Source organism: Myxocyprinus asiaticus, chromosome 16, assembly GCF_019703515.2.
Source record: "Myxocyprinus asiaticus isolate MX2 ecotype Aquarium Trade chromosome 16, UBuf_Myxa_2, whole genome shotgun sequence".
Lineage (NCBI taxonomy): Eukaryota > Metazoa > Chordata > Actinopteri > Cypriniformes > Catostomidae > Myxocyprinus > Myxocyprinus asiaticus.
The window spans coordinates 47,892,384-47,912,306 of record NC_059359.1 but is presented as its reverse complement, the minus strand read 5'-3'; the positions used below and the strand labels follow the sequence as shown (position 1 = coordinate 47,912,306).

Sequence of the window (19,923 nt, the reverse complement as noted above, 5' to 3'; positions counted from 1 at the left end):
AGCATGTGGCTTTGTTTTGTTTCTGTATTGCTGCATGTCTCTCTGTCTTGCGTCATACCCCGCCTCCTTGTTTGCCCATTATTATTTTATTAATCACACCTGCCCTGTCTTGTTAACCTGTTGATTTCTCTCCCTATTTTAGTCTCCTCGTGTGCTGTCCAGTTCGTCTTGTGTATTCAGTCGGTCTTGTTTGTTCCAGTCGGTCTTGTGTTTTGGTCGGTCCTGTTATTCAGTTCCCGGTTCTTTCCCCCATCCCTGCTCGGTCCAGTTGGTCCTGTGTCTTGTCTTCTCCAGCCTGGATTATATTAGTCTCCTATGGGGTTGTTATTTTTGTTTTCCCCCTTGTGGGAGTTTTGGTTTGTTTTGCCCTTTTTGTTATATTAATAAATCCTTCGTTTTTTAAACTCTGCGTTTTTGTCCTGAGCCTCATTCTCTGCTTCATGACATAAGTAGTCCACATAGGTTTATTTATTGCATTGGTCATTAAATCTCTTTAACCCTTATCCTCCACAATATCCTCCACTATCCACTTTGCTACTTAAATTGTGAGGCTGCATTTACATGATTCACGCCAATTTGAACTCCACATGAAAAGTGTCTTGTTTTGATTTTAGCGCCTGCACTGTCCATGTAATGATACTTCATTTGAATTGTCCGGTAAGACGGAAGTGCACCGCGATGCCAAGGAAACGCTGATGCGTCACTCCAGCAGGTCATGTAAATGTGGCTTATCACAAGTCCCATCTGGGTTTGTTTTGTACAAAACAAAATTAAGGTTAAGAGGTCCTTTCTCCATTACTTGATCATTGACAGGTGTGTGTGCGTCAGTGTAATGACCCCTGACACATTGCAGAGGTTTCGCCCTATTCCAACCAGTTTTTACAACTCACACAGAGATAAATAAAATGTCAGGATCTAATGTCAAATTGGTAAATGCGTTAATCGTGTTAAAGAAAAATGTAATTGTAATTAAATTAATCACATGCATTAATGCGTTAATTTCGTCAGCTCTAGGATTTTTTCAATCTTGAAGTATACTTTGCAACCAGAAAAAAGGTAAATGTGCTTGTCATGCTTTTTCTTCCTTGAGGTTCACTTATAATGTTGTTAAAGTTTTTTTTTTTACTGTTTTTTGCACAAAAACAGTCATAATGTAGTATTACAATGACATTTTTTACCCTGTCATTGGCCCACTGTCTGAAACACTCGGTTTATGAGTACTTCAGCTTTAAGACACGCCCACTGTTATTATTGGCTAACATCTTTGCGGAACAAACACTCCCTCGCCATTACACGTGTGGAACTGTTATTTTTTTTTCCAAGAATGAAAGAATGAAAATGGGCAAGCGATTGACAAAATCATCTAAAAGCACTCTGTCCAGGCAATCATTGAAAGCTAGTCCCCTAATCATTGGTAGATATAATTGACTGGCACACAATCAAATTACAGCAGTTGTTCGACTGAAATAACAAAAGAAAAATGAAAAAGGTTGGCACATTATTGCTCCCCAGTACTTATATTATTAGGCATACAAGATTTGGTGATGATAACATAATGCTGTATAAACATTGAAAATAGTCCAGACTAACACATGCTGTGAATGTGAAGGTGTAAATAAATCTTTATCCAGCTGTAGGGAGAGTTATAAGGGACGGTCGGCCCTGTCTCGTCTCACCACTTCAATATGCATTCCGTTTGGGATATACAGGATTGTTCACAGTGTGGGGTCCAAATGCATTCATTGCGGCCAAAATAGAGTATGTCCTGGCTAAAATGAGACAGCTGACAAGTGTATACTTCACCATTGTCTTTCGTTGTGCTCAGCGCTACGCGTTCTTCTTACATAATAATATAATTTAGTCTCAAATCAATATTTTATGAGCAAAACATTTTTTCTTTGGTAAGCATGTAATAAACATGATTCGCTCTGCGTTGGAGTTGTCACTGGGGCCGATTTTAAAACGAGTAGTGTTTGCAGGGTGGAAACAATAAATGCTCTTTTTGGGCTGGAAAGAAAGTTTTGAGTTCTGAAACTTACAGTTTTAAAGTACAATGATGTTAAAAAAAAAAAGGAAAATTTGATTCCTCATGACATGAACCCTTTAAGGGATGCCTTTAGCCTCATCGTACCCTATTCATATTGATGCATTTTCAACATGGATATTATTTCACTTTTGAACAATCACAGATTTTTACAATCCTACATAATAATACAGGATCACCATGTCTGATTTTTTTTTTCTAACTTGTTTCTGTAACCATGTACCCTAAATGATTCAGACATCGGCATACAGCAGGAAATGAAGAAAGCTAATTATCATCCATAATCCACATGCTCACATGGGGCCTATAAATATACAATTTGGGAAGAGCTGAAAGGAATTCCTTGTGCTGTAGTCACTGTTCTCAGAACTGGATAAGGAAGAGGACACACATGAGCCAGAACCACACACTGTATTACCACATCTGCTAAACAATAAAAATACATAGAAACATCTCATTTTCCAATCATTTTCAGAACACTTTATCCTTTCTTTTAAATAGTACATATCACTGGTTTTCTTTTGAAGCAAACTTATTTAAAGCAAAGGTCACATCATCAGTGTGGTTCTGTCACATTGTCTTATGAAATAATTTTTTTTTAAATTGACCTCTCACTTCTGAGCACCATAAACTTTCTAGTCTGTGTGGTTACAGCTAGTCTTACACACATGATTCTTGACATTGATAATGATGGTACATTGGTTTTCATAAACAGTACTGTGATTTGACATGAATGGAAACAGGATCACAAGTGAAAAACAATGCTAAACGCAAATAATAATATGCAATAACGGCATAGTTCAGATTGCTAAATACATAGGTTAATCAGCTTTTAAAAGGGAGGAGAAAACACTTCCCATTTCTTATGTTGTTTATGCTTAAATGTGTGCGTCCAATCAAACTACAGTATTTTGGCGTATTTTAACGCATAGAGTTTTTTAATCTAGCCAAATTAGACAGGTGCCAACATGGACAGGTTGTGTGACATGTCCTCATCCTCAAAAACCATGAACAAAACTATGCAAGTTAAATAAAAAATACAGTCCAGACTATGTTAAATACAGTTTACATTTGGTACTGTGTGGTCGCCACTTGGATGTCTAATGTAAAATCTGGTTCCTGAAGCAAAACTGTTTTTTTGTGTGTGTACGAGTACTGTAGAAAATGTAGGGAGTTACTGTGAGATGTATTTAAGGTTTTAATGTCCTGGGCCATGATTTTAATTGGCTGGTATTCATATGTATTTCATTATTAAAGTGATGTAAGCAGTATTTATATCATGTGATGTATTTATAGGCCTGTTGTGGTGTTATTGCTAACAGTGTGATGACTTGTGCAGTGTGGAATTTGACACTTTGGATTTAGTGACTGCTTCTTTTTATCATCTACCTAGTCATGGATCTATTTATCGGAAGTGCAAATAAAGCATCTTATAATGGTGGGGTTGCCGTCAATGACAGTCTTTACAGTCCCATTAGAGTGGTTTGAGTATTTTGTTGTATTCTGGAGTTGTAGCAGTGATTTTTTTTAATTTAGTTTTTTTATTATTATTATTTTATTTTTTTAGAGTATTTAATTGTTTTTGTGATAATATTTAATGTATTCTTTTAATTAGGCCTAATCTTTCAATTGCAAAAAATATGCCATAATGACTACTCTGAGGTTAAAAATAACTGATCTGATAGTTTGTAAATATTTTGTAAAGAAAAACATTTTCTAGACACAAAGGTTGAACTCTTTGGCCTGAATGCAAGCAAGTGCAGTGCCTGGCAACAACAAGGTAAAGCTCAATACCTGTCTTAAAGTTGTGGTGAGTGTGAAAATATTGAATAATGTGTTACGTATGGAACTGCCACCAAATAATGAACAAAGACAGCACACATTTGACAAAAATACATTTGATCAGTGAAGATTTATATTATAATTTACATTTTTTCAAGCTGTACTTAAATAGCTACGTAAACCAGTATGTAAACAAAGACAGTCTTTTTCTTTCATTTAAAGCTGAAGATGGGGGTAGACTTTGGTCAAACTTTAGGACAGAAAGTGTATGAGATGCTACAGCCTCACAGCACATGTTGCTGATACATTGTCCCACTATATCGCTGGACAAAATCTTATTACATACAACAACAAAAAAAAAGTACAAACAGAACAAATAAAACAGTGCATACACAGGCCAGGGTGATGAGTATCCACAAACATCAATGCAGGCCTGCAGAGCAGATGTACACTGCATCTGCACACATCTCTCTGTGTAATTCAAAAAGTCTGAAAACATACAAGAGAAATCACTTTGGTAACCAGCTTCACACTCTCATTTCTTTATCATTTTGGTATCAGTAACGTGCCACGTATAAGTAAGACAATGCAGTGTCAGTGTCAATCGCACAGCCAGTGTGTGACAGCCAGACTTTTAACTGCCATTCTTTGGACCACATGTAGACCTGCACATTGGGACATTTGGTTTCCTTTTCAAGTAGCAAAACAAATATCACATATGCCTCTGACACCACACACACACACACACACACACACACAAATGTTGGTGCAGCTATCCTTATGAGGACTCTCCATAGACATAATTATTTTTTCTGCATGAACTATAGATTCTATCCCCTAACCCTAACCCTACCCCTAAACCTAACCCTCACAAAAAACTTTCTGCATTTTTACATTTTCAATAAAACATCGTTTAGTATGTTTTTTAAGTGATTTGAATTATGGGGACACTAGAAATGTCCTCATAAACCACATTTATAGCATAATACCCTTGTAATTACCAGTTTGTAACCTAAAAAATGTCCTCGTAAACCACCCAAACCTATACACACACACACACACACATACCACACACAGACTCACACACACACACACACACACACACACACACACACACACGTTGGTGCGACTATCCTCATGAGGACTCTCCATAGACATAATGATTTTTATACTGTATGAACTATAGATTCTATCCCCTAACCCTAAACCTAACCCACACAAAAAATGTTTTGCATTTTTACATTTTCAATAAAACATCGTTTAGTATGTTTTTTTAAGCGATTTGAATTATAGGGACACTAGAAATGTCCTCATACACCACATTTATAGCATAATACCCTTGTAATTACCAGTTTGGAACCTAAAAAATTTCCTCGTAAACCACCCAACCCCGCCCACACACACACACACACACACACACTGAGGTAACAGTTGTTGGTAATATATAATATGCCCTTTTGTATTCATTTTATTTTGTGTAGAGCTCAAAGAGAATAAATGTTACGTAAAACATGTACACATAGATATGTAACCTCTGACTTCTCTTCCCCCATTTAGGAGTAAATAAAAAAGTTTTCAACAAAATGTCTACCTCTGAGCTCAGCCCACATTAAAAATAAACTTGAATGTGGTAAACTCTTTGCAGTGACACATGAAATCACAGTCAACTGGGACACTATCTACAGTTAGAAACTATCCACAAAAGAATGGCAGTATAGTAGGAAAAATATATAAAAATGACAATGAATCAACCAGTCATTGTAAACATTATTTTCATATATTGCTTTAGAAGGATGGTGTGTGAACAATAAATTAAATAGATTACGTAACAAACTGAAGTGAACACAAAGAAGAGTAAATAATATTAAGAAAAACAACAATATTAATAAAAGAATATGATTGTCTTTATCATTTGTGTAGGACATACTGGACCACTGATAAATGGGATCAATGTCTGTTAGCCCTGAGTACTTCAAGTCCCTGAACATAAAGGCCAAAGCCTGATTCCTTTGAGAAGAATTATATACACTTGTGGCTGTCCACAATCTGGCTTAGAAAACTAGTCAGGTAAACTGTAAGCTGTAGTTGGTTAGGTTTCCATAGCCTCTTCTGTCTCCTTTTTAACCTTGATGGGTAGAAGCGGGAGCGGGCTGCTACAATGCACCTTGATGACAGAGGCCTCACTACCATATTCGCTTAGACGGTACACAGACAATGGAGGTGGTGGGGGGTGGAGGTCTCTTCCAGTGCTACCTTTGTGGTAAGAAGCCTTAAAATCCATCTCCTGCCAAAGTAGCCCAATTATCTGCTTCTCCACGATGCTATCCACGTCAAATCCCTCCATTTCTTCTAGCCTGTCGGCATTATCGCTGATGTCGAAGCGCTCTATCTCCTCGTTGACGCGGTTGAGTTCGTCCAAGCTGCAGCTGGGAGAAGGTGAGGCCGCTAGGCAGTAGCCTTTGACGTGGAGCTGCAGGCTGCTGAGGTGGATGTAGTTGCGGTGACAATGCGGGCACTGGTGCGGACGTTCTCGCGTGTGCAGGCGTTTGTGCAGCTTGAGATGGACAAACTGAGTAAACTTGGCTGGGCAGATCTTGCACTGATAGGGCTTTTCACCGGAGTGGAGTCGCAAATGGGTTTTCAAGTTGCTGGTGCTACTGAAGCGCTTATGACACACCTGTGAAGTGACAGCAGAGCTTTAGGATCTGAATAGGAAACGTATGGATCTTCACAGATAAGTTCTAGACTGCATATTACGAAAGGGATGTTGCTGACCTGGCATTCGTGGGGTTTCTCTCCTGTGTGGACCAAATAGTGTTTCTGCAGGTGTGCAAGCTGGGTGAAACCTTTATTGCAGGTCTGACACTTAAAGGGCCGCTCTCCACTATGGACACGCAGGTGCACCTGAAAATAAAGACAGGTAAGCTAGGAACTACTTGCTGTACAGATGTGTGGAACATGCATTGTATGACAAGGGAAAAAGAAAAGGTTCTGTTCCATACCTTGAGATTGGACAGTTGACCAAAGGTCTTGCTGCAGACATTGCACTCATATTTGATCTTCCCATTCTGCTTTTTCAATGGGTAATCTAAGCTTTTGTAGCCTGTGGAGCCCCTTTTCATCTTGCTGAGGTTGATGGCCTCTTCCTCTGAGCGAGTGATACCAAAAAGAGCTGAGGTAGGCTTAGTAGGAAGACAACCTGTTGAGGCTGCAGAACCAGCTGTTGGGGAGCCACCAGCAGAAGCGTAGGGGTGCCCATGTTCATGAAGTTGTTTGTCTTTCAGAGAAGTGGCCACAGAAAATGCACTGGTGGCCGCTGGGAGCAGGATGTCCCTGGGAGCTGGAGAGTCAGGTAGCAGAAATTGCCGGCTACCCTCAGATGGAAGCATGCCAGGGGGGAAGGGTACATGTGGGGGTACTAAGCTGCTGTAAAAGGGGTACATGTGTGGGAATATACCCCCCAAGGAAGGTGGCCCAGCTAAACTACTAACAGGGTAGTGGGGCATGAGGTAGCGTGAGTAGTGTGGGTTGGAGTAGAATGACATCGAGCCTGCTGGTGAGTAGCCAGGGTAGTGACCCAGGCCACGACTGTAGAGTGCTGGAGAGAAAGAGATCAGGGTGTCTCTTTGCTCAAGGGATACTGGTGTAGGACTGCTTTCTGGACTGCTCACAGGACTGCTGTGCCCTGAGGGGCTGGGAGTTGCCGAACACTGTCTGTGAGAGCGGGTAGGGAGGCTGAATGCTGTGCTACTCTTCAAGAAGTCCTCATTGAGAGGGAGACGAAGTGGGTAGAGAGCACTGGGGTAAAGAGGTCGGTCTGGGCTGTTGGGGCAGCAGGGACGTGTGGGAATTGGTCTGCTGGGTTCTTGTAGGACGTCCTTCAAAATCTCAGAAACACTGTGTTCTCTTTTAACTGAGTTCTTAACTTCAGTTGCTTGATGCTTGGCTTCAATCAGGCTCTTCTCTGTTAATATTCAATAAAACAACACATCAGTGATTTCTTCATTCCCTTACTCTAATTTTCACAGGTCTTTCTGTTTGTGATTTGTTTTACTCATATTCCTTGTCAAGGAGCACAAATACATCCAATTCCAATGATTTTTACTTTGAAGTACATAGCAGTCCTTTGTCCCTAAGCACATAGTTCTCCTCAAACCAAGTTTCAACAAAGAACCCCTGTGGTTCAATTAGTGTGACAGTTTGACAAATTATCTTGTGTTAAGGTTTACAGACAGGATGTGAGGCCTGACAGCCGCCCCGGTCAGGGTGGGATGGATGCACTGATACTATCTAATGGGGTTCACTGAGTGGGTGTGGGGGGACTAATGGTGTCCTGCTAATAGGACCTTACAAATCGCTAGATCTCTCCCCCCTAGAGCCCACAAAGACCTTGGAGGGATTTTATTTAGTGATGGATCTCAAAGAAGTTCTCAAACATCTACACAGCCTTAAACCTAAAAGCTTTCACAGAACTCACTTCAAATAATTCAGATGAGGACTCAAATGCGCACTGTGCACTGCAAATTCATGTTATGAAGCATACAGTACATGGAGAATTATGTTTCTCGTGTTTGGGACTAAGGGCTAAATTTACCCATTATTCAACATAACCCCCTCCCTCCCACCCACCCACCCACCCACCCACATTTGATGAAAGATGGAGAGCTAATTAGAAAATGACTTTCCCATATATCTTGCATTCTACACTGTTAATCTCCTAAAAAAGGATGTAATCAATTAAATAACTTCCTGCTTCCTGTTCACTGAATGTTCACAGGGTTAATTGTGTAAAATTCAAGTGTGAATACGAGTGTGCGCATGATAAGTATCCCTCAAAGATCCATACACTTTACTCCCCTATACTTCTGTCCCGGCAGCTACGTGTAAACACACCAAGAGGTTATCAGTTTTCCCCTCCCACCTCTCTTCCACAGATAGTACCAGCTCTGTTCCTCCCCAGAGAGCTTGCCAAAAACAAACAGCCAGTGATCACACAGATATCAGTCTGTCAGCAGAGCCCTTCCACCAGGAAGTTCAACAAGTCAATGGAGATATTCTTTCTTTCTTCTTCTTTTTTTTTTTTTTGGTTCTTACTAGCATCTTCTCTCACTTAAAGTGTCAAACAAATGAGGAAGTTCCTGAAAAAATCTCCGATACATTCTGAAGCAGCATAATAAAGGAATGAAGGGACTCAAGATATACAGTATGTTGGCTGAAGTGTGCTGTCATATTACCGGATAAGGGGCCAGTGAAAGTTCCTACCTAAGCTTTTCTAAATAAGTCCCATGTGGGAGGTTGTTTCAGTCATATCAGCCCATTCTATTAGATCAAGTCATACACTTGGTTTCTTTCTAGCTGCTGCTATTCTGCTTTGAGACACAGGGGCTACGCGCCCTTTCTTTGGTTGTAGGTAAAGGGACTAAAGTCACGAGTCAGTAGGTGTAATTACAGACTCTGTGTGTGTGTGTGTGTGTGTGTGTGTGTGTGTGTGTGTGTGTGTGTACAGGTTTGGGTGGTTTACGAGGAAATATTTTTAGGTTACAAACTGGTAATTACAAGGGTATTATGCTATAAATGTGGTTTATGAGGACATTTCTAGATTCCCCATAAATCAAATCACTTAAAAAACATACTATACGATGTTTTATTTTTTTTGAAAATGTTAAAATGCAGAAAGTTTTTTAGTGAGGGTTAGGTTTAGGGGTGGGGTTAGGGTTAGGGGATAGAATCTATAGTTCATACAGTATAAAAATCATTATGTCTATGGAGAGTCCTCACAAGGATAGCCGCACCAACATGTGTGTGTGTGTGTGTGTGTGTGTGTGTGTGTGTATGTGTGTTGAGCTCAAGGGGTCGGCTGCATCCAGTGGCCCCAGGGCATGTGCATGACACTAGGGAGAGGAGTCATACTGGCTGGCCTGTTCACCTACCTTTAATCTCCCCTTCTCCTCTGTATCAATCTTTCCCTCTGTCTCGTCACTTTAGCTTTGAGACTTTTATTGCAGGTTTAGTATGTTTGGCAAAACAAACCTTTGCCTATGCTTTCATGTTTAAAGAGCATCCTCAACTGTAACAGTGGAAACCTATTCTTTGTAATTAGTCTGAACAAAAACAGGAAGAGTGGCTTAAAGAATTCCGATCTTAGCAGAGATGAAAGAGAAGAGGCTGTTGTGTTTGCACAATGCTTACTAGGTCTATCTCCAGTGGGCATGTTTTTCCTTGACTTAAACTGAGATATGAATAAATAGGAAATCTGTCCAGGTCTGTGACATCCACACATAGAGAGACATCAAATATGTATATTTCTGTGAACTTACTGAGTTTCTGAATCATAATCTCTCCTGAGGCAGGGTAGTTGAGACGGTGGGCAAATTCAGGGCAGTACCACACCAGCAGCTCCTGATTTGCAGGAATGGCCTTCACTGTGTAGAAATAGATGTTCATGCCATTTTGGCAGGCAGCAAGGTTCTGTTCCTGCTGGGAGTGAGCTGGATTAACATAACGCATCCAGTTGCTCTTCTCTTCATCCAGACCATCCACAAAATGATGGAACTCTCTATTTGAGTATATCTAGAAAAAAATAAAGAAGATTTCTTTATTACAATGTTCTTTTCTCTAGTCCTTCACTGTGGCTCTTATGTCTCAGATGAGTCCCATGTTTAATTCTAAGTTCTCTGATGCAGTCTGAAGTGTTGTCTGAGGTTTGGTAGGGGACGCCTGTCTTAGTGAGTTGTTTACACTACGCTCGCAAGTTCCAGGAACAGTTTCAAGACATCACAAACAAGGTTTCCCTCAGAAACATCAATAAACATGCTTCCTCTACTGCTTTAACTCTTACCAATGACTCTGCAATCACCTGTCCGGCAGTGTATGGTAAGAGACTGATGGAAAGAATGATGTCAATGCTGCTTTTAATTGGTAAAGACCAGAATTGTTCCACTTGGGGATCTTTTATTTGGCAGCAATATGGGAGTGACATAAAATAAGCTAACACAAAACCAGATCGGACTGACTCTGTACTTTCTCCATGACGACAGCTGTAGACGACAGCTGGGGTGAGAGTGAGAGAATGCATCCTTTTTATGGTAGTGACACATGTGATTCCTTATGTGATACTTTTCTTTAGTCAAACACTCTGACTTGTATATTCTGAGCAGCAGAACTGCAGAGTCATTCAGCACTTCCTGCTGTACACGTTCAGAGCACTGCACAGTCAAATACAGATGACGCTACACGGAACGAATCGCTGGGCTCTCAGTCATTCAGCACCCGTGCAGCAATACAGTTCCCAAAACAGCAGATTTTTACTCAGCAGTTTCTGAGGGTAAACTCACATAACCATCTATCCCATGATGTCAAACAGGAAGTCTGTCAGTGGAACAGGAAGTGACCTAGTATTATTATTTTTTTTTTATTATTTTTTTTTTTTTTCATTTTCTTGTCTGCTCCCTCTTTATAGAAACTTTTGAAACAAAATAACTCACCCGCCAGAAGTACTTTCTGTTAGCATCTTTGGGGACGTCTTCAGCAGTGTAACTTTCTCCCACTAGGGGGCCAAAGCGAGTGCCTTTGGGGATGTATTCTCTGCTTACTACACCAATAACCTGGTTAAAAAAGTGGAACAACAGGTGGTTAATCAGGTTTACAGCTGAGAGGTTTGCTATTTTTCATCTAATGTTCAGAATTAGGTGGATAGATATAATGTTGTTAATTTGAATTTGTATTAGTAAGTGCCTGAGAGAGAACTGCATGTTAGTTAGCCAGATGTGCACACTTGAAAGACATGGAGCCATGCCTCTATTCACCCATCACCTCTCCCGACAGCCACAGGAAGACAAATGTCATCAAGGTCGTACCCTAAAGCTGAGAGAGACTGCTCATTTGTCTTGCCTCACTTCTCATTAACCGCATAGACACTCCTGAAGTTATTGGCAAATATCAAATCATATAGGTGCTTTCTTTAAGATAAACGCTAATAAAGCCTTTTTTTTTTTTTTTTTTTTTTTTTTTTTTTGCATTTCTGTGCTGATTTTGGCAGAATGGTCTGACTTCACCCCAAAATATCCCCTTTGCCTTACTGTAATAAACATCCCTCAGCGCAAACTCTCACAAAGAGCAATTACAAGAACTTATTAAGCACTTTCTATCAATGCTCTCTCATCACCATAATCTTCCTCTGCAAGCACATGACTTCACTCACTCTCTTCCTGTTTGAACCTCAGGTGCTTCTTGAAGAAAGAGGCTGAACTCTTTATCACCTCATAAATACGTGATCATAAAGGGGGCTCTCTTTTTTTCTCACAGGAAGAGATAAGACAGACAGAGCGACTGATGAGAAAATCTATAAACCTGTTCCCATTGATCTAGAAACACTTTCAAAATAAGAGAGGCTAATCCTATTCAAAGCGCTGACCGTCATTAGCGCAGGAAAGGTGGAAAGTAGTGTGTTTGTGGATTGTCATGGACACAGACACGGCAGTCTGCTGCAGATAAAACGCTTGTGATAGATGGCAAAGTGCTCGCCTCTCAACTTTTGCACTCTGGTGCTTGAGGAGCTTGTCATGTGGCACTCTGATGTATGGATGTTTGCATTAGCCGAATAACAATGTGACTAGAGCTTATTAAACACACTCACACAAAGAGAGACAGACAGAGACCTTTTTTCAAGAAAACAAGTTTAAAAAGCTCAGTTGACAGCGTAGATAAAGATTAATAACATTTGAGTGATGAGTAGGTGCAGCTTTATGGAGACACTGTTTAAACATAAATTACAACCAACTCTCTCTTTTAAAGTTGTGTGTAAACAAGCGTATTTCAGTTTGATAATCTCATACTTGAAGTCCACTTTTGAGACCACTTTTATTAGCAGATTGCATATAGTTGTAACTTGCAAGTGGCACATTCAAAAAGCATGCCTTCAGGCAACGCATGCCGTACCTCTTTGGAGTCTGGCGGGTGTTTAAATGCCAGGTTTGTGGGTAAAGACGCCTCAGCCCGGGTGAGAGACACGCTCTCTGGGGGACCCTCCCAGGTGTAGTCCTTCACAATGTACATGCATTTCTCCTCGAATTCGGCCTCCGTCCATTTTGTCATGTCTACATCTTCTATGTCCATCTTGAGCTCCTCATTGTCAGTGGTGTAGGTTGCTCCCTCAGTAGTCAACATGGCCGAGCTGTGATCAGAGGCAGCCTGAAAAAAGAAAATAAATTAGAGTTAGACGTGTTGACTAATCAGATGGTGTGTGAAAACTAGGAGAATAAACATGATCAGTTTTTGTCATTGCAAACTATATTAGCATAGTGCAATTTGACAATTTGAGTACAAAGTTGAGTTGGTATGACAAAAACCTGACGATCCTTGTTATTCTAGCAAGATGAACATGAGATAATGAGAATGTTCTTCTTGTGTGCTTCAATGGAAGCAAAAAAAAAAAAAAAATCTGACGTTTCATGCAAAGGAGTTAACTTGCTTAATGTCACAAATTTACTTATTTGATTAGTGACTTATAAATAGTGGAGAATCTTAGATAATTCTTCTTTTCACATCATGATATATCTTTGTTTACATGTTTTTCTTTCTTCAAAATCTTAATTTCTATTTTGTGTGTGTGTTATTAACAGGTTTAGATTAGATTTTGAACTTTCAAAGTGGACAATGTGAACTCCCCCATTTACAAAAATTCCCCATTTCAAAACATAGAACTATAAATTACAAAGAATATAATACCTATGAAAATCTTTGCCTAAATGATTCCTTCAGAAAACATTAAAAAATAGAGAAAAAATCTCTCTCTACATAGAGCAGTTGAAGTGCTCTTTAAAGTAAATAAATGACAACAGCCATCCCGACCTGTTCATAAGGTCAGGACAGATAACATTCTCTCTCTCTCTCTTCTCATTGCCCTCTATCTCTCGTAGCTCTTCCCCTCTCCCTGTTTTCTCCCCTGAGTGGAACATATTCACAAACAGAGGAAAACAGAGGAAGGAAGTTCCATCTGCATCTGAATGTAGCTAAAATTGGAATCAGAGTGGCAGAGTAACGGAACCATCAATCCATCCCAGAGAATATATGTGTGAGTTTGGGTATGTGTGTGTGTGTGTGTGTGTGTGTGTGTGTGTATGTGTGTGTGTGTGTGTGTGTGAGAGAGAGAGCGAGAGATAAAAACAAAAGGGGATAAACTTTTTCCATTTGGAGTTACAGTAACATAACCAAACTTCAAACATACATAAAGCATAACTTGCAGGCGAGCTATCAGATCCAAAAAGTTTCTGCTCAGAGAATGTTCTACAAAACCACATAAACTGATTAAGCGTATTAATAGTTTCTAGATAAATAAGGAGACGTAACCATCTTTCTTCTGTTGGTTCTTATAACTAGAAATCTTAAACATTTGTTCACTGAATGAATACAATTTCAGACCATTTATTAAAAATTAAATTCTTGAATTTAGAGTCAATTGCCACTAAACATACAGAAAGAAAAACGCAACCTGTTCGGACCCCAAACTAACCTACTCTGTGAGTATTATTATCTTAGAGCAGTTAAATTGATAGAAAGGTTTAGTTTCAGATTCAATAAAGAAACACAAATACACTGTATATACAAATATACAAATATACACAAATATATCTGTTTGTTTCATATTAATACAAAATAGAATATCTTATTTTATTAACTATTAAGCACACTGAATAAATTATTATTTTTTGTCACAGCAGACTGTATATTAAAACTCATTTTAATAAAACTAATTTATAAAATAAACTAATAACTAAACTAAAAAATTAAATATTCTTGAAAGAAAAAAAAACAACAAACTATTTTTTATTTAAAAAGACAACTGCAAACTATATATTTTAAATAAATAAAAATCAAGCAAAAGTTTTGTGTTTTTTATTAGCAATAATTGTGTGCGTAGGACAGCTGTAGGACCAAAACTCATTCTGAAACTGAAAAACTAAACATTAACAAACATGGAAATCAGAAGAGTCATGTATACCCAATATATAAAGGAAATATAACCCTATTTAATGTGTCTGTTTGGAAAATGTTTTTACACAACTTCTAAACAAAATCATCATTTGAAACCAAATGTATAGATTCTTCAGTCCATTTCTAATTTTTTTAAACTAAGGAAAATAAATCTAAATATCAATTTGAATACAAATAATATGAATTAGAAAGCACCAATTAAACTGTTATTCCTTTCAACAGCAAACCACTACAACACTTTTAATTAATGACCACTTTTGTAAATATTCAATTTAACATAATTAAATAAAATATTTAGGATATTTAAGAATCAATAAAATTCCAGAAATTCCAGTATGGCAAAGTAAAAAGATTTGACATTTTTGACAGAAAAAAAAAGTAACATCACAGAAACAGCTCACAGCGCAAAATGCAGAGAAGTGTGTCTTACCAGGAGTTTCTGGTCCCAGCCACACATAGAAGCTGTGTGTGTTCTCTCCCCTGAGTTTGTGTGTGTGTGTGTATGGGACAGGTGCAGTTCACAGTTCTCCTGCCCCACTGCTAGTCCATATGGTAAGTGATTCTCCTGCGAGTGCCTGAGACTGAGTGACTGCCTGAGCATGTTTGCCTGACTTGTTGAAGGCAGTTTGGCCCCACTGCCCCTCCCACTTTTGTGTCACTAACTCCGCCCTCACAAGACAATGACCTAACAATTACTCCACTGCTACCTCTTTCAGTGTTGCTCTGTCACACACACAAGCACACACACATTCTGAGACACAATATTAGAATTCAAATACAGCAGAATTTGAAACTATCTCTGTTGTACACTTTTTTGTGTGTGCATTTTTATGCATTTTTTTAGCTTTTATTGATTAAAATTATCTACTTCCACAAAATCATTGTTAAAAAAATATACTCGGTTTTCCCTTTCCAGAGTTATTTTTAATTCTTATCACAGAAACCCACATGTAATTTGTGTGCTACATTTTACTACTATAACCTTTTACATAAGACTAACAATAACAGTAAACTAACAGAAACAGTAAACTATCAGTGACCGGACCTCCCAGACTGTCCACAGTGTTCTGGAAAGGGCAGATTTCCAGATGAGAAAGAGTGCAATTTCCAGGATGGTTGGAAGTTGTTTAGAACACAAAGCCCTAACACAAAGAATAAAGCAACCAAAAACAGTCCTTGGATCATTGAGATATGCAAGACCGTGCTATTTTGACACAAAGCCCCAGAGGTGAGGTCTTGTTTGAAGAGGAAAGTGAACATGTTGATGTGTCTTCCCCTTGCTTACTCTATTCCTGTGAAGGAAGGACGTCCTGTGACGGTGACTCAATGAGTAGTGCTGTTTACTAAGAGCAGACTGACGTCTCTTTTCCTTCTTCTTACCCCCCTTCATGGCCCTTTCTGCCCCACCTGCAATCTCTGGTGAATTTTTCAACCCAAACAGCGCTTCTACAGACTCATACAAACATCACTGCAGAGGAAGAGCCTTACTTAACTTTGCATGTTTAACCAGCTTAAAAATCTAAGAATCATCTCAATATACAAGAATACAAAAATGTTGGCTAAAGAAATTGAATAATGAGAAAAGTGTAAACAAATCTGGTTAGTCATTCCATATTTATTTTTGAAATACAAATAACTGATGTACACTCACTGAGCACTTTATTAGGAACACCTGTATACCTACCTATCCATACAATTATCTAATCTGCCAATCATGTGGCAGCAGTGCACTGCATAAAATCATGCATATATGGGTCAAGAGCTTCAGTTAAGGTCAACCATCAGAATGGGGGAAAATGTGATCTCTGTGATTTCTACCGTGGCATGATTGTTGGTGCCAGATGGGCTGGTTTGGGTATTTCTGTTGAAAATTTAAAGCTGACAGAAAGGCTACGGTAACTCAGATAACCATTCTGTACAATTGGAACGAGCAGAATAGCATCTCAGAATGCACAACACGACAAACGTTGAGGTGGTTGGGCTACAACAGCAGAAGACCACATCGGGCACTTTATTAGGATTATAGTACTTCTAATAAAGTGCTAAGTGTATGTCAATATATATATATATGTATGTATAACCTGTATTATGCTTCCATCGTCTCATTCAACACCCCAAAGTTTTCTTTCTTCCATGGTACACAAGAGTGTTTTTCCTATTAAAATTATGGTTAAGTTTATTATTTGGGTAAGAGGTTACACTTAATGGTTAGGTTTAGGTTTGGGTTCAGGTTAAACTTGGGAAAAATCATGATAACATTGTTTGTTGGTTTGTTTATTTTTCTTAATGGAAGTAGTGAGCCAACTCATATGCTGTTTAAGTGTCACAATCAAACTGACACTGCAACAACCAATAGCTTGAGTTTGAGAGAGGACTACTTGTTGGAAGACAAGGGGGGTGTTCGGAAAGACCTGTTTGAAACAATCATTAATTTTGCATTATAATTCCATTTGGAGATTCTAGTGGTGCAGAAATGACACTCTTCAGTTGTAATGTGAAAATAAAGAAGTAAAAATGAAAAGCAAAGGATTTTCACCTATCCCTCAGCACACATACAACAAAACACCCATGACACACACATAGAAAGACACTCTCACACACCTGAAATGAGCTGGTGACAAAGAGCTGACCACATCAGTCACAGCGTACTATTTCCTGGCAGAAGATTGTTCTAGCCCCAAGGGCTGCCCAGAACCCACTCAAAAACCCACCCCAATCTGGTCCACAGCTGCTTACACTGAAACCAGCCAAATAAGACGACCAGGAAGGACCTGCACCAAAACAATGAAGTTCACCTATAAACAAACAGCTGGAATTAGGAGCTGCGAGCAAATTAGATATGAGAGAAGACAGTTTGTCTGGGCCAAGGCCATCACTGCTGAGATCCACTTTAAGAGCCTTAAAGCCCATAAAAGGGCTGAACCCTCCGGGGCTTGATCAGTCACCTTCTATTTCTCTGGAGAAGTCGAGGCCAGGGGGCAGGGAGAACTCTCTCCATGCTGAAGTCAAATTCAAATGGACCTTTTTACTGTCTATATAAAGGGTTTAATGTTGCCTGAAAGAAAACCAGCAAAACAATAGTGGGCAGACGAACATCAGCTGCACTGTTGGTTTTACAAAAATCTCATAACATGCCCATACCACAGAGGAAAAGAGGAGAAGATATAGGGGTGTTTCTTCAAGTCCCGGCCATTTCATGTCCTAGGTGTTGACTTTCATCAGAATGAACTTATTTGAACTTTTTTCTTTTTATATATGTGGATTTTTTTAAAACTGAATTGGAACTTTTAACCAGGCCATCATGATTTATTTTTGGTACTTTTCAAATGCCTTTTATATATAGATTTGAATGTTTTAGACCCAGACTTTCAATATTAAACTCTGAAAATCCATTATAAAAATCCTAATTATTATATGTTTAAAACTATGATAATTTTAGAAGAAAAAGCTAAATAAACATAAACCATTTCAACATTTATTGTGTGAAAATGTTTTCTATAGTTTTATGAAAATTAGGGCTTTTATTGTGCAACATTTGTGGTGTAATTTCCACCAAACCAAACCATTTTTACCCTTATATATTTTTTTCTAATAATTTTATGTGTGTACTTGTTAACAAAGTAAAAAAAATTAATAAAAAAAAGTGTTTGTGAAGAGCATGCTCGAGATGAAATATGTTACAAGTGATTTTTGAAGAAAACAAAGACAATTCTAGGTAAATATCAGTTCTGAGCAGAATATTTTTAGTTTGCAAGCCAAATTATTTGTCAAATAAAATTTAATTGTGTGTTTAGGATATATAAAATGTTATCTATGTTCTTAGTCCTAGCAAGACAATGAATTCAAAATGTTATTTCAAAAACTTTAAAAATGCCATTTCCACCACAGAATTCTATTAAACACAATAGAGGATTTGAGATGTGCTGGAAAAAAATGACACTGTGGTGGAAATCTCCTGTGATGCATGTACATATATTGTTGGACAATGTTAGTAGACCAAAAATAAATAAATAAATACAATAAAATAAAACAGTGAGAGTGTGAATAACGTTTTAACTTAGACTTTACTTTCTGGAAATCCACAGTGCTAAAAGTGCCCTGGTTGAAGAAACATTAATAAATGAGACAAGTGCAAAAGTTTGAAATTAGTAATGACAAATGATCCTTTACAGTTCCACCCATTATCCTTACAGTTTTAAACATTGCATTATACTAACTTATTGAATAACTGGATCATTAAATCTGTTCAATGGATATGTGAGGATGGGCTCCCCCAGCTGAGTTCAGTTTCTCTCTCTTTTTTTTTTTTCATCTCTCCACTAACTAACATCTTATGATTTTGTTTTTCTTGCCACAGTCATCTTTGGGTTACTTTAAGACATTAAGGCATGCTTTACTGTAAAGCTGCTTAGTAAAAAGCACTATACAAACGAAAATGACGACACATTTCAAATTTGTGCAATGTAATTGTTTACATCACTGTAACCCTTTAAGCTGTTAACAAAGAGCTTGTGGACAACCACATCCAATTTACTGCCAACTTGGAGTCTTTCACAGCCCTAGCCTCATATGTGAATACAGGTTATGTGCAATTGTATCTAATTTCCTCCTCTTAACCAAGCAACTCTAAACCAAACCCCTCCTTTTCAAAACAGTATGTTATCTTCTTTAAAATCGCCACACAGGTCCCTCTAAAGCTGGTGAGAGTGCCCTTTACACTGAGCTGCTGTCTATGCTTGATACTACAGGGAGATAAAAAGAAGGGTGGTGGACTTATGGGGACAAATCGTGTCCTCAAACTATAGCTAAATCTGACAACTATGGAAGTCGGATCCCTCAAGGGAATAAAAAGAAATAAATAAAAGAGATAACTGACTTTATATCTCAGAAATGTGACATTATATCATGCAATTGCAACTTGATATCTTGCATCTCTGATATATATAATCACAACTGCATGACATAAACTCTCAATTGCAAGACATAAAGTCGCAAGTGCAAGAAATAAAGTTGTGGATGCTTTTACCCCTTATTTGTTGGCTGGAAAGTGATATTTATTTGTTAATCTTTAAATGTATTTGTTATTATTCTCATATCCTCCAAAT

General features: G+C 38.4%; 1 protein-coding gene across 2 annotated transcripts; it reads right to left on the bottom strand.

Annotated features, from left to right (window-relative positions):
* Positions 1-4,171: 4,171 nt before the first annotated feature.
* On the bottom strand, positions 4,172-18,334 carry LOC127453876 (PR domain zinc finger protein 1-like). Of its 2 annotated transcripts, XR_007899463.1 has the most exons (8): positions 15,249-18,334; positions 12,764-13,015; positions 11,311-11,430; positions 10,144-10,396; positions 6,829-7,790; positions 6,602-6,730; positions 4,922-6,503; positions 4,172-4,868 (listed from the first exon to the last, which is right to left on the bottom strand). XR_007899463.1 is itself a non-coding variant. In XM_051720623.1 (7 exons), the coding sequence occupies exons 1-7, from the start codon at positions 15,417-15,419 to the stop codon at positions 5,916-5,918; spliced, it is 2,475 nt and encodes an 824-aa protein (XP_051576583.1). In that variant the 5' UTR covers positions 15,420-18,334; the 3' UTR covers positions 4,172-5,915. The 2 variants fall into 2 exon arrangements, 1 of the variants encoding a protein (XP_051576583.1); XM_051720623.1 differs by having other exon boundaries at positions 4,172-6,503.
* Positions 18,335-19,923: the final 1,589 nt, after the last annotated feature.

Excerpts from the sequence above, each read along its gene's own strand:
- LOC127453876 (XM_051720623.1), bottom strand. The coding sequence starts at position 15,419 with ATGCTCAGGCAGTCACTCAGTCTCAGGCACTCGCAGGAGAATCACTTA. Across the intron at positions 11,431-12,763 it reads ACCCGCCAGACTCCAAAGAG|GTTATTGGTGTAGTAAGCAG; the intron begins GTACGGCATGCG and ends TTTTTTAACCAG. Across the intron at positions 6,731-6,828 it reads GTCAACTGTCCAATCTCAAG|GTGCACCTGCGTGTCCATAG; the intron begins GTATGGAACAGA and ends CTTTATTTTCAG.